Raw genomic sequence first — 16,145 nt, 5'->3', positions numbered from 1 at the left:
AATTTTTCACATTCTAAAAATTTTAGATTTTAGGCAGGGAGTAAATTCAGACGGAGGTGTTGCAGCGTAGGTTTTATGATCTACTGGTTTGTACAGAGACTTTTAAACACTTGTTAGGTATTTTTAATAATTAATTTATGTGTATAGTACCAATAAACACATTGTACTCATATTCTTAATTATTAATGTAAGAGATTGATATTTATTTATTTATTTTATATTTCTTGTGACAAACAAAAATTGTAGGGATCACATAATAATTAATAACCAACATAATCCCATGCTTTAATCAATCTTAATTTAACACGGAGTTTATATGACAATCTATAAACATCTAAATTAATATTTATAAGTAGACAAAGATTACAATTAAAATTAATATTTTTATTAACAAATTCTTTATTCTTTATCAATTTTTTTTTGTTTTAATCTTTTTATTAGTAATATAAAAATTTAGATTTTGGAACCAAGTATTTTTATCATTTTCTAATGTCTTTGGTAAGGTTAGTAAATATTTTGTTTGATGTTATGATGGAGATCAGGCTAGAGCATCTTTCTAAGAAGTAGGTACTCATCTAGCTATCAAACCTTACTTAATAGTAAACAACAGTCAGGTCACCGTCTTACTTTAATTAATAAATTGAGAAATTATTGGCCACATACATGCTTTTAACAGACTTCTATTTCTATAAATTTCTCTGTTAAAAATTTTCATTATTAAAAATAAATTTGATTATCATTCCTAACATATAATTTTCTATATTTTGGACATGATATTCAACGGATTAATGTTAATGTTGGTTTTTATCTGATCAGTGATAAATCAATTATATAATAATATGTTTATTTCTTTATGAAGTAGATTTGTTGTATAAAATGATTTCATCTCTAATTTACAGATCTATTTATTTAATAATCAAATGTATTCATGTATTATATACAAGTGTACATAAGTTTAAACTTAGAGGTAGCATTAGAGAGTGGCTCTCAGATCTCGTTGAAATATCTTTACCAAGTAATATATACAATACAATAAATGATAGTTTATATTATACTTCATTAAATCAATTTTTTCAAAGTAAAATCATAAATACGTTTAAAATTATTAAAGATTTATGAGATATCACATATTATTGAGCCAACAAAAATACTTTTGAGTATTATTTATTACTAAATTTTTGAGACACTGCTTCACATTGTTTCTAGTCATCATATATTTACAAAATTTTAAACATTTTTCAACACCTGTCTGTAACAAATTGTATAGCTTTATTTTTATTGTTTTATAACATTTTATGGACAGATAATTTATTTACTTAGCCTTCGTGCATTGATGCATAGTAGTAAGTAACAGCAGTAACGAGTTGATATATTTTATATTAAAAAAAAAAAAACCAACTCAAACTTTAACCCATCATATTCATCATATTGCTCTACAAATGTATATATAATTTATATATGTATATAATATAGGTATTAGAAGTCCATCTCAAAAAATTATTCATAAATTCATCAATTGTTACGTATAAAAATTCATTCAATTTTTAAGCACTAAAACTAATTTTTCAGATATTTAACAAAAAGTTAAATATTAAACAAATTGAAAAAAAATAATTTATTCTTTCTTTAATTGTATTGAGTAATGGGCATTGGAATTTAACAGGGTACAACATTATAATATCAATTAACATAAACAAATAAAAATATGTCATATTTATTTTAAATTGTAGTAACTAATACTAAAACATGACTAAATGTTAACTATGTTGTATTGCTATTGTGAAACATTAAATTAAATAATGTATTTTTAATTTATTATAAATTTTTAAAAATTGCATATTATAATATATGTATTTTAAGATATTGTGTATAATTGTGTTAATGTCATAAATTGTTTATTATTTAAAACGTATTAAAAAAAAAAATATTAAAATTTAAAAAATCTTCATAGAACCATTCTTGAGAATTGTGACTAATACTTCAATTTTTTCTTCACTAAAGGTCCTGAAACAAAACAATTAAATTTAAAATAGATTTTCTAAAAGAAAAATATCTAATACAAATAAAATTATATTATATATTAATTGAATAATTTGTTGTAAGCCAAAAACTTTTTTAGATCAACTGTAGATTTTCAATTGGCCTAGGTACATTTTCAAACAGCTGTCGTCGGTATTGTATTTATCCTAAAAGTAATTAAAAAAAAAAAAAAACAAACTTGAAAATCGTTAATATAATAAAATAATTATATTTTAGGATGCATACCATAACACAACTCTCATTGGTTAAGATATTAAATTGTGCACACATCTTATTCTGCAGTCAATCAAATGATTATAGAGAATTAGTAGATGGCATTCAGTGGTTTGAAAACGTAAAACCCTCAATTGATATTGAAGAGTATTGAATGAGTTTTGACAACAAAAAAACATGTTGATTGCAGTGAAGATCTAGGGTTAATAGAAGGAATGTTGAAAAGAATGTAGGTAGATTGATAGAAGTAATATTGAATGTAGATGTGTTGATTGCAGGCGTGTTGATAGAAGTAATGTTGAACGAAGATATGTTGATTGCAGGTGTGTTGATAGAAGTAATGTTGAACGAAGATATGTTGATTGTAGATGTGTTGATCGAAGTAATGTTGATTGGAGATATGTTGATAGGAGAAATGCAGAATGAATGTTGATAGAAGTTTAGTAGTTGCTCATTAAAAATGTTGATTGAAAGAAAACAATTGTAGAGGCATCGAAAATGATCAGACAGCGCTATGAAAATGATGCAAGTATAACTCTGCCAACAAGTCAGCAGCCTGTTGACTGGACAGTAGGACAGTAGGCTAACCTGTCAAATTCTCGTTGCTAGAATTACAACGGTCAATATGACAAAAAGAAAGAATTTCTTACCTAAAAATATTATTTATTGACTAAACGAGTAAATTAAAAAAAAAAAAAAAAAAAAAAAAAATACATTGGTTATGGGTTTTCCAGTGACTAATTGAATACAAATATATGTTTTTTAAATTATTTGTTTGAAAACTATCTGTTAAGATAAAAATAGAATAGAATTATATTATACCATTTTTATATTTAAATTGATTGATAATATTATTAGTATAGTAAAGTAATAATAAAAGTGAAAAAAAATAATCTAGGTTACAATTATATTAAAAATAATATACAGAATTAAATTTGTTAAATAATATTACTGATTTATTAAAAAATAAATTTCTCTGTACTATTTAATTTCTACAGATTTATAAGACCATTTCTTTTTAATCATGCAAGTATAATTAGGTATTTTATCTTATAAATAACTATTGAGATCTATACTAGTCAAACATTATTTAAAAGTTATGTCCTCAATATAAACTAACCTCTTTTATTAATCACTGCTATTACTATTAGGGGTTCCATCATGTTTAGCTTGATTTTTCTTTTTCATTGTACGCAATGCCTTTTCTCTTAAGCGTTGTTCCGATTCATCTCCAGATTTGACATCAGAACCCTATTATGTTATAATAAAGAATACAATTATTAAGAACTTTAATAAATCAGTATAATATATCAAACTATTATTTACACTTTCTTCAGTCTTGCGTTTCTTATGTTTTTTATGTTTCTTGTGCTTCTTATGTTTTTTATGTTTCTTGTCTTTTTTCTTTTTTTTGTCATCTTTGTCACTTTCCTATAAAAGTACATAAAATGAAGATAAATACAAATTTTAAACTTAATTCAAAATTATACACACATCTGAACTTGAACTGGACGATCTTTTTTTACGTTTCTTTTTTTTCTTAGAATCGTCGTCTTCAGATGAAGTAGAATCCTTGAGTTTCCTTTTTTTAGTTTTTATTTTATCATCATCTGAACTAGAATCTCTTTTAACTTTCTTTTTAGACTTCTTTATCGATTCATCCGATGAACTTGATTCTTCTTTTTTTTTAATTTTTGTGTTTTCAGCATCAGAAACATCAGATTTTTTTAAAGGTTTTTTTATTTTTTCAGGTTTTTCCTAAAATAAATCAAATCAAATTTAATAAATATATTGAACAAACAATATATTACTTATTTTAGTCTGGACTATACTAGAAGCTTACAATTTAAGATACATTTATCAATGATTTATAAATTGAATTTTATAGTTTGGTCCAGATGATGCAAAAATACAGTATGTTTTTTAACAAATAAACAATGTATCAAATTTAGATTTCTCTATATATCATGGTATTACAAGTTTTATGATTAGATAAAATTCAATTATTGACCAACTATATTAATTGAAGATATGACCCAGTGGCATGTGGTGGTAAAACATTATGGGCAAGCGCTAAAATAAGTATACCTAACCTAACCTAAAATCCAATAAAAATGTACTCGACATGTTAATATTTTACAGGATATCATACTTATTACCAAACAAGTTTATTGATAAATATTTATAATATAATATAATAAGTACACCGACGTCTGTTTCGATTTTAATTTGAGATTTTCGATAAGAATTAAGGCATCGCCAATGACTTGTTCTACCGACTACCACAAATTATGCCATAGACTAGTCAAGAACAAACTGATATACTGTGACAGTGGCAGTGCGGTGGCTAATCAAATTACGTCAGAAGCGTTATGCTGAGTGCTTTCGAGGACCATGTAAAATCGTCGTTACCTCCCTCTACTGCACCCAGTCATTCTAATACTACAGCATAGATCGAGTCTAGAAAAAACTGAGCCCTTAACTATGTATATTAAGTTGCCTAAACAGTAAAGCATTTTCTTAATTTTTTTTACAAATTATATTATAACTTGTATTTATTGTATTTATAAATTCTTCTGATTAAATCATGACCAATGACATTTTATTAAAAATAAATAAATAATAAATTTTATTACCTAACCCTCTTTTTTAACTTTTATCTGGGCATGCGCCACTTATCTCGCTTGTCCTGACCGCACGCCACTGATAGGACTGTTATCTGACAAATACATCAGCTTACAGAAATACTGAGTTTTGAGTAATTAACGAGTATGTAAAATATTACAGTATAAAAGTGTCTATGACTTGTTTTTTTAAAATTGAAGTAATATAAATAAAAACTTAGATACAAAAACATAAAATTTTTTAATAATTAACTTTAATGTTTCAACTTAAAATACAATCAGATCTGCTGAATATAAGTTTTGTTATTTTGTATGTAAAACAAATACATGTAAAAAATTTGATATCTACTAAATAGTAGGTCTTTTATTAACATTAGTATAAAGTAATTATTTTATTTTATCATAATAGTCTATTTCTATTTTTAAAACATTTATCAAAGTTTAATTGTATTGGTAACAATATTAGTGTTTGAAAACTAAACCTAATTCTCAACTAAAAGTTTTAGGTATAAAACAATTTTTAAATCTTAAATATTTTATTTTATAAGCTCGATCATTTAAATAAATTGCAATGTTTAGTTAAACATTACTTATAAGATTAATATTTAATTATAGACATAATAAATATAATAATGTTAATAATTAGAAAAAAATACTCACTTCTTCTTTTTTTTTAATAACAGGAGATGATGATTTGCGTCTAGAACTTGATGAATTTCTAAAATAAATATTTAATTAATTAAATGTATTTTAAGCTTAAATATCAAAATTACTTTTTATCATTGTTATTTTTCTTTTCTGATGAAGGAGATTGTCCTTTTGATCTTTGTGGCTGAGAGGATTTAGAATGTTGTTCATCTCTAACACCCCTAGAAATAAGAATCAAATTATTTAATTTGGTAAAAACAATTTTAACTTTATTTATAACTCAAAATTCTGTTTGGGTTTTAAGTTTTTGACGATGTAGACTACTAATTATTTTTGAGAAAACTTGTATAAAATATACTTCATTTTTATTATTTTTATATACATAAAAAGTTTAATAAAATATATTATTTGTTTGACCATAATTTATTTAAGTGCATTTTTTTAAACTTAAAAATATTTATAATTTAATGGGTTATACTAAAACTTTAATAATTCGTCACCCATTTTCATAATGGTATTCTGATTACTGATTATTATACTAGAATATTACACATCTGTATTATGGAATATATATACTTTTAGATAAATATATCACTTATTTATAAAAAAAAGCTAAGGGTTTATACAAACAAACTAAAATAACTAATTTTTTCATTATATATATTATACATACACAGGTGTGCGTAGAAATTTTTCACAGGGTGTGCAGAATTGTTTTAGAAGAGTTACTTGAACTACTATAATTGAGTTAGATAAATACTGTCTCTATATTATAATTATTAATTTGTAATAAATTAAAATTTTTTAGACACTGTTTTATTGATAATGAAAATAAAAATATTAGATGTACTAGTAAATTTAATATTATATTATTGATTATTGTATAAAATTAAAACAATTATTAATTTACATATTACATTACACATACTTACTAACCTACTCTCAATAATTAGTTTTGAATAATTAAACAATTTTTCATCGAAAATTCAAAGTACACACAAATTTTTATAGGATGTGCAGCTGCATACTCTGCACACCCCGTGTGCACTCCTATGTATACATACTAATATATACCTATAATATTGAAATTATTTATTGATATAGATAAAATAATTATAAATATAAAAATATCTGTCTATTCACTTATTTGTTACGAGAGTATTGTGTAAGGCGGTTAATCATTTGAGGTTTTACTATACTGGGAAATGTTTCTTTTATAGTTAGCTTACTATGTTTTAATTACTAAAAACAATGTAATTCTCAGCAAGTTGTTAATTCTTTATTTTTGTTAGCAATATAATTGATTGTATAGATTTCTAATGTTTTGCAGCTAAAGAATCTGATAGTAAATTTTTTTTTTTCAAAAATAGAATAAGATTATCTATATTGAGAATTAAACAATTATTGATTTATTTTTGAATTTATAAAAAACTTAATTTTTATTTATTATCATTTTCAGCACGGAGTATTAATTAAGATAAATTTATTGTTAATATTGGGAAAATATGTTTCTAACTATTTTTTGTGTAATAAATTTATTAACATTTATTTCTATAATATTATATGGTATGCAAGAAATAAAAATTGTGTTTGATTGAAATTAATAAAACAAAATTTATCTTCTAAGTATAGAAATTAAAACACTAAAAAGTAAAAACAATGTTTAAGAAATAAAATTGTGTTTACGTACAATCTATCCTTTACTGGTTTACGGTCTGTCTTCTCTTCAGATTTCTTAAAAGGTGAAGGGGTTCTAGATAAACTTTCTTGTGAAGCCTGATTATATAAAAAAAAAAAAAAAATTAATTATTATAGTACAGCAACACTATATAGGAGAAATAAAATAAAGTAAAAATTACATTTAATAACATTAAAAAAGTAAATTTAAAATAACATAATATAACAGTTACCTATACAATTAATGTATATTGTTAAAATATTATATCGATAAAAAAAAAGAAGAGTATAATACCTTTGATTTTGAGGTGTTATCTTTTTTTGTAGGAGAGACAATACTAGAATCTTTAACATTACGATCCCTGCTACCTGATTTTCCACTTGGTCTCCTCTAAACAATAAATAACATTATATAACTTACTTAATAGATTACAATCAAACAATTACCATTAAAGTGATACAATAAATTAATAATAAAATTAAAGTTAAGGTAAGAATTTGAAACTATTAACAATAATACGATTACATTAAACATATAGCAACAAATGGATGAAACTTTAGAAACCACTTGTAACTCTAACACACATAAATGTTTATAAGTTATAACACATTTGAAATTAATAACATACTTTAGATTTTGAACGAGATCTAGTATGTCTGCTATGCCTGCTGCCTGATCTAGATTTTCTTTCAGGACTTCTCGATTTTCTAATCATAAAAGATATAATCAAAATATTAAATCATTGGTTTTAATATTTAACAAAAATTACCTTCTTCGAGGTGATGATTTTTCTTCTCTTTCTCTTTGCCTACGTCTATCACGTTCACGGTCCCTTTCACGAATTGCTCTTTCTCTATCTCTACGTTCTCGCTCACGATCACGCCGATTTCGTTCTCTTTCTCTTGCTCTTTCTCTCTCCCTATCTCTATAATAACGATCACGACTTTTTTCACGATAGCGGCCACGATTGAATGCATGTCTAGATGGACGTCTGGACCGAGAAGATGAACGATCACGACGATCCTTTAAAGAAAAATATAAATTTTTATTGTTAGTCAGCATTAGTTACAAACACAAATTCTTCATTTTTTTTTTTTATTTATTAAAACTGAAAATATTACTCTTCTATCTGTAGATTTATCTTTATCTGATTCACTACCAGAAGATTCATCTTTATTTGTTCGGTATTGCCTTTTTTTTTGGATACTGTTTTCTTTCTTCTGAATTTCAAAATCTTTTTTACGGTCTAGAAAAATAAATCATCAATTTTTAATGACATTAATTAACCAGTTAAATTAAAAAAACGTTAACAAATACCAGGACTTAAAGATGAATTAGATGATGATGAACTACGACTTGATGAAGAAGAATGATGTCGTTTTTTCTCTCTACGTTTAGTAGAATCTCTAGATAATGATCGTTCTTTAGGTTTGGATTTATTATTTGTTTCTACAACCTTATCTTTAGTAGGTGAAACTCTAAAATAAAAAAATCATAATCAATAAAAAAATAGGTATAAATAAATTTGTTATAAAGGCTAAAAATAATAGTCTTTTTAAAAAATTAATTCATATACATTTTAGATAACATTAAGAAATTGTAATGCCATGTTCTTCAACATTTTATGGGTAATTAATAATCATACTACTAATATATTAATTCAAATATTATAAAATTTATAAATTTATCTATCATATTGAATATAATTTTGTAAACAAATTGTCAAATTTTTGTTTTTAAGTGGATGCTACACTTATATGTATTGCCTACATTAATACAAGTACGTAACAGAAAATTTACACTCAGCACATCATGTTTAGTTCCATTAGTTTAAAAATTAGAGTCAACCCACTTTTTATGAAACTTGATAGAAACAACATTATTTGTGTTCATATGTAAGTTTTTAAGCGAGTTATGAACATTTTTAATTTATGCTATATTATAAACGCATAACTTGCTAAAAGTTAAGCTATTGAAAAAATCAACATATAAGAAACACAAATCATGTTCTTACCATCGAGTTTCATAATAAGTCAAATCATTCTAATTTAAAACTAACGAAGCTAAACATGATCTGTTAAGTGTAAATTTGTAATGTTATACACTTGTATAATGGAGACACAATAATTGTTCCAGACAATACTATTTCTCTGATTAATTAATAATTATCGTCTGAGAAAAGATATTTATAGGCTTGATTGAAGATCTTAATATTTTATGTTTTTCATTAATTTCCATACAAGAAAACGATTGTTCATGCAAATAATTGATATAACATTTATTTGAACTAGTTAATTTTTTTGACCAGATTTTCTATTGATAAAGTAACACAAGTATGAAAATACATTTTCTTTAAATACTTTGAGTATTTAAATGAAGATAATAATATTAATGTAAAAATATTACATAGATTAATTAAGTAATACTTACGAATTTTTCAAATTTGTTGTCTTTTCTTCAGATTTGCGAACATCATTTTTAGGTGAACAACTTCGACTTTTTTCTTTTTTAGTTTTAGTTGGTGAACTATGTCCATTACTCACAAGTTTTCCTTTTGACTTAGAACGAGAACTAATAATAACAATGTATTAATTATATTCAATAGCTGATAAAAATAAATTTAGTAAAACTAAAGTATCGTTTAAATAGTTAATATTATAATAATAATATACAGATAGTTTTATATAAAAACATCAATATTCAAAATCAAATTTATTGATAAAAATGTTATAACAACACTTACTCTCTTTTTGTATGCTTCTCTCGAACTTTATCGGAATCATGATCTTTATATTTATCTCTTTCTTTTTCTTTATCACGTTTATCACGATGGCGATCTCTAGATCGACTACGACGATCTCGTGTATGTGATCTACTACGACTTTTCCTTCTAAAACAATAAAATTGTAGAAAATTAATATAATGACTTTAAATCTTTCATATTTTGGCTACAACAAAGAATGGTTTTCTTAGACATTTAAGAATAATTTAATATGTTCTGCAAGAAGTTACTAAATTTAAAAAAATTTGAATTAACTTACTATTAGACTAAATTAACAGTTTAAATTGTTTTGCTACATATAGTATACTATATAATTGACTCACTCAATTGCATATTGTGTAAAATCAGTACATAAGCAGACAATTAAATAACTACTCTATAAATCAATGTAATTGTTAAATTAAAGTTCAAAGACCTATCATAAATAAATATAAAAAACAATTTTGAACGATGATGGTCTATCAGCTTGGGATATTTAAAATTTAATTTGACACAATATGGTATTTAATAAGTAGAATATAACTACAATTTATGACAAGTAAAATGGTTAAACATTGAAACACAAGCTTAAAATAATAAAATGACTTAAGATGTTAAAAAAAGTAACTAAAAATCTAAAATAATTTATTTTACTGGCAGAGCATTCTGTGTACGAGTAATTGTTATAATAAAAGTGAGGTATGATCAGAGCCTGATTTACCAAATATATGGTCCAGGACAAAATAAAAAATAAATATTTATTTCAATAAAATGATATTATATTACATTACATTTAATACATAGTTAGTGATAGTCACTGGTGGGCCCAGGACAAATGTCTATTTTGTCCGTGAGTAAATATGGCACTGGGTATGATAGAACATTGCATAGAAAGATGAGTGGTTCTTGGTAGATAGGCAGGGATATTTATGAGAGTAGACTGGAAGTATAAGCCATGTTTTTTAATGTATTTAATTTTTTGCAAATTATATGTTTAATAAATACTTATATGAATATTTGCTGAAATTGTCAAGACCTATCTGGATATATATATTTCTGAATTACAATAAAAAACAAATCAGATTTTCACTAGTTTAGTTTTGTACATAAATTCTTGTTATTTCCAGATTAGTTAATGTTAACCTTTCAAAGTACCAACTACATCTAATATGCTATCAGAAACCACCCTAAAGTAGAAAATAGAAGTATTTATTTCCAAGTATAAAACATAAACACATTCACAAAAAACCATCATCTTTGTTGAATCAATACATTTTTTGTTTTTTTTTTCAGATCCAAAGTTTTTAAATCAGTCCTTTAATACATATAAAGTTATCATTGCTCTACTCATAATATACTACAGTGTAAGGGAATTGGAAGTGGTAATTTTCTGTTTTTGTCCAACAAACTAACAACTTACAACATATAGGATTATAGACATATTTTATTTCTATTGTACTGATTAATATAATGACGCAATAAGAATTCTGAAAACAAATTTGAATTTATTGTCGAGTCTACTTGAAATCGATTTTCCCACATTTCAGATATTATCAGCCAAAATGTTATAGACATATTTTAATTTTTAGAGAAGTTAAAATTCAAAAGATCAAAAATATGGGAAAATTTATTTTAAATAGACTTAATAACAAATTCAAATTGTTTTCAGAAATCTTATTGTGTCATTATATCAAACAGAACATTAGAAATAGGATGTGTCTATAATCCTAAGTTGAGGGTGTTTGAACAAAAACAAAAAATCACTGCTTTCAATTCCATTAAATTAATTTTTGGTTGTAACACTTTAATGTTACATATTTCCATATTTAAATATGTAAATCATAAAATAAGTTGATAAAATCTAACATATTACATTAGGTAGGTTATACACCTAACGTCTAATCGACTGTTGTTACATGTTTAAATAACACGTGTATTATGTTAAAGAAAAATAGAAAAAAACAATTAAAATTTTTTTTAAATTTTTATCAAATATTACCTTTCTCTGTCTTTTTTTCTTTCTTTTTCTCTGTCTTCTTTATCTTTTTCAAACTTCTTAATCATATCTCCAACTCGCTCTTGATCTTCCTGTAATAGATAGTTGTAATATTAATCCTTTCGAGATTTAATAATACCTTAAAACTTAAAAATATTCTAATTAGCTTAATACATTAATACATGGAATAATTTATTTATTATAAAAATTTTCCATCATCAATTATCAGATATATATCATATATTATTTGCTAAATACTATATGACAGCGGTTCTCAAACTGTAATCTGTGAATAGGTTTACTCAAAATCAATTTAATTGTATAACACCATAGATAATTTGATTTTATGATTTTGAATACTTTTTATGGAAGCTAATAGAGAAAAAATTTGAAAATCGCTGCTTTAATTTATGTAAATAATAGTATATCACAACTGCTGTTACTATTAACTAAATATTATTTGAATACATTTTTTTTTCACCAAAATCAACAAAAATAGTAAAAACAAACTATTACAACAATAACAATAATATTACCATTTTCTTTTTTAATTCTTCTTTTTTTTGCTCAATAAATTTAGGGGGAATGCCCGATGGAGATTCCTGAGCAGACAAAAGTAATTCCCACAAGTCTGTCATAAACACTCGAGCATTTTTGCCATTCAAGAAACCAGTAAGATTTATTTGCATTTTTCTTGGATCGGGCCACTAAAAAAATGGCAATATATAAAATAATGTAAGTAAAATACAGAATATATTTTACATACAGTATCTGCTTCAAGCTGATTGTTCACAAATTCTTCTACAACATCATCTTCCATTCCTAGCAATTCTGTTATTCTTTTACCAATCCAAGGTTTGATAGTATCTAGCTTTACTTTATTCATATCAACCTTTAATGGAACATATATTTAGAATTATTTAGATAATTTTAGAAATTGAAAAATAAAATATTTAAAAACTTGGATAGTCAAATATTTAAATGATATTAATTATATACCTTAGCATTTAAAGATTCACTAAATTTCATTTGTTTCAAAAGCTTTTTTTCTTTGTCACTGAATCTAGTATCCTGGTCAGCACTAGTACCCTATAAATTAAATAATAGTATGTATTGTCAAAATTGTATAATTGGTTATTAGTTTAAAATATCATTGTCTTGAGCATTAAGACAAAATATGACAATGCATAAAAACAGTAGACAACTAAGTAGGCTCGTTATTTTTAAAAGTCAGTACCTATTTAAAGCATTGTATACAATTTTATAATTATTTCAAATACCCTTTTACAGTATGCTTAATAAAAAATTATTGAAATCTTTACTATCTATTTATAAGAAATGATTATACATTTTATAAAGTATAAAAGTTTTTTAATTTTTTCCAAATTTTATTTTGTCTGAATAATTTATAGTATAGAAAAGGGTGATATCTATTCAGGAAAAGAATATACCTTATCAGGAATTGACTTGAGGGAAAACTGTACACAAATAACACAACCGGCAAAATCTACAGTATAGTTAATGATAAACATAAGTGAATAATAATAATGTTATAACTTATTAGTTATTATACTTCATTAAATTATACAACAATATCTATTCATATTTAGTAAGAATAACACAGTTGAATATATATAAGCAACATTTTATGGGGAAATATTGTGCCTCCTCATCCAAACCCTAAATACCTATACCTAACTCATATAAATAATTTTATTTTAAAAATTTATGTTTTAAATTTTTTTCAAAAAAATATCCTGTATTAGTACATAAAATTAAAAATTAACTTAATTCAAAAAATTATAAATTATAACAATACAAAATATAAATATTTTTTTTACTTGATATCATATCATGAAAGAAAATATCAATTTTTAAAAATGTTGTTTTGAATTTAACTAGGTAGTTCAAATAAAATTTAAAAACTTTATAAGAAATGTTACCCAAAATAAATTACTTTTAATAATTAAACAATAACAATTAATAATTTCATACATTTTAATGATTTTAACTTCTAAACATAATTATTTCCTACAATTATTTTACCCTATTAATTACGCATTGGGGTTTCAGTTATATGTTTATTTTCAAAAACTAGGTAGGCACTATAGTATAAAATATAAACAGATGATGCGTCATCTTTCTATTATAAAATAGGTACTACTTTATTAGGTTAATTTATTAACTTTATTAATCAAAAAATCATTAGCTTATCTACTACTTTTATAATAACTTAATTATCCCACTACAAACATTTGCTTAAGGGGATAATTTAATTTTAATATGTTACTATTAATTATTTGTTTTAATTATACTTAATGTATTAATTTTATTCAATAAAAATTTAAAAAAAAACTGTATTTTACAGATACAGGTATTATACACTTATACTTATTTTTAATGTATGATAATCAAAAGACGAAGGTTTAATATCAATTAAGACTTATTATTCTATAATAATATGATTATCTACTTTGTAATCCAGCAATTAAACATAAGATTAACTTATTTCAACAACATAAATAATATCCAATTACACACTCTACAAAATGCAAAATATAGAATAGCAAATGTTGAGAAATATATTCATCGAGTTCAGTATAATATATTAAACACTGCATTAGTACAAATACTGGACAATATCAACGCATAATCATGTGTTCAAAAACGGGAAGCGTCATAATTTTATTGTCATGATAATCTTAATCATAATGCGAATCATATAACATAATATTTTTTATAATGTACTCACCGTATACATCTTGATTTCGTCTTTAGAACCACCAGATCAGAATATTATAACACTCAAGACTGTAAAACCTAAAAACACTACCAGATAGAATGTAATATAAACATTTTTATGAAAATTATAAACAGATATAGTTATCCTAATTCCCAGTGCCTCACACGCCGGAAACAATGGTAAAAAGAATTAGAATCTTCCTGATTGCTGATTGGTTGTGATTCAATCAGTATAGTTACATACACAAACTACTACAATTATGTGTAAATAAAGTTCGTGGTTCCACGCCATCTGTACAGATATGTAATTATACAATATTATCGTATGACATTTTTATTGTAGCGTCATGGATAAAGAAAATCTGTTTTTCCTATGCGCTGTTTTCAATTTTTCATCTAACTTTGTATACGATACACGTCAGGAACTATAACGTAATATAATTCTATTCTGTGAATAGAAAATGTTAATGAAAATTATTTTTGTTACTATTTGGATTTAAGTGAATATATCATACGAATATATTTATAACTTAAAAACTACGAACTACCTACTCAAAATAGCCTTTTAAGTTTTTGTTATAATAACTAATTAATAAGCATATTATTATGCTATACATGGTCACACAATAATTATATATTTCCAGATTATATTATAATTATTGTATATTTATATTTACAAATAAAAATTAAAGACTAAAAAAAATATTGTTATTATTAAAATATAATGTATTATTAATATTATGTATTTTAATATTTTTTATTTTTATTACTATAAGTAAAACACATAGACAAAATTAACTCGTTAGAAGTTAGCCTTGAATTTTAAAACGACAACCCCAAAAATACTCATCTTTTAACAGTGAAAATTCGGTTGCTAAGATTAAAGTCTAACAGTCCTTGTAATTCTTAGCACTGTAATGATTTTTAATATTTTACAAATTGACAATTGTATTGGTAACTAATCAACGGATATTATGATCATTTTATAATTTATTTCAATTTTTATAAAAAAAAAAAAAACATTATCTCAATCTCGAATAAGTAAATAATAATAATATGAAATATACTTGTTCCTATGTCAAATTTTCAAAAATTTACAGAAACTGGAAAAATCAAATAGTACCTACTACTCGTGACTCGTCCATCCATCAAAAAATTAAAATTAAAATACAATATTAAAAATATATGTACCAATAGATTATCAAAATCAAACCAGCCAATCGCTGTACAAATATAAAAAATTAAATTAAATATCATTACTATTAGCATAATAATTAATAATTAATAATAATAATAATATTAGTTAATAGGTCTATGTTAAATATATTTTATGATCTATGATAGAACATCACTGTATTAGGTAGTTCATTAAACGCCACCGTTGTTAAAAAAGGCGCTATAGTCATTTTGGATTTTAGAATTATAATATTCACGAGTATTTAA

The 16,145-nt window shown here is 24.0% G+C and overlaps 1 protein-coding gene across 6 annotated transcripts; it reads right to left on the bottom strand.

Annotated features, from left to right (window-relative positions):
• Window positions 1-1,698: 1,698 nt before the first annotated feature.
• LOC114132731 (serine/arginine repetitive matrix protein 1) lies at window positions 1,699-14,914 on the bottom strand. Of its 6 annotated transcripts, none has more exons than XR_007603691.1 (20): window positions 14,713-14,914; window positions 12,960-13,049; window positions 12,727-12,852; window positions 12,497-12,667; window positions 11,964-12,052; window positions 9,947-10,093; window positions 9,634-9,774; window positions 8,521-8,681; window positions 8,325-8,449; window positions 7,973-8,226; window positions 7,832-7,910; window positions 7,498-7,593; window positions 7,216-7,301; window positions 5,651-5,746; window positions 5,538-5,595; window positions 3,748-4,011; window positions 3,580-3,684; window positions 3,374-3,504; window positions 2,266-2,903; window positions 1,699-2,186 (listed from the first exon to the last, which is right to left on the bottom strand). XR_007603691.1 is itself a non-coding variant. In XM_050199187.1 (19 exons), exons 1-18 carry the CDS (start codon window positions 14,719-14,721, stop codon window positions 3,382-3,384), a joined length of 2,220 nt encoding a protein of 739 aa, XP_050055144.1. In that variant the 5' UTR covers window positions 14,722-14,914; the 3' UTR covers window positions 1,699-2,004; window positions 3,374-3,381. The 6 variants fall into 6 exon arrangements, 2 of the variants coding, with proteins under 2 accessions (XP_050055144.1, XP_050055145.1); XR_007603689.1 differs by having other exon boundaries at window positions 2,266-2,858; XR_007603690.1 differs by having other exon boundaries at window positions 2,266-2,841.
• Between the last annotated feature and the right edge of the window lie 1,231 nt (window positions 14,915-16,145).

Source organism: Aphis gossypii, chromosome 2 (assembly GCF_020184175.1).
Source record: "Aphis gossypii isolate Hap1 chromosome 2, ASM2018417v2, whole genome shotgun sequence".
NCBI lineage: Eukaryota > Metazoa > Arthropoda > Insecta > Hemiptera > Aphididae > Aphis > Aphis gossypii.
The sequence above is the reverse complement of the archived record's forward strand: the minus strand, read 5'-3'. Positions and strand labels throughout refer to the sequence as shown.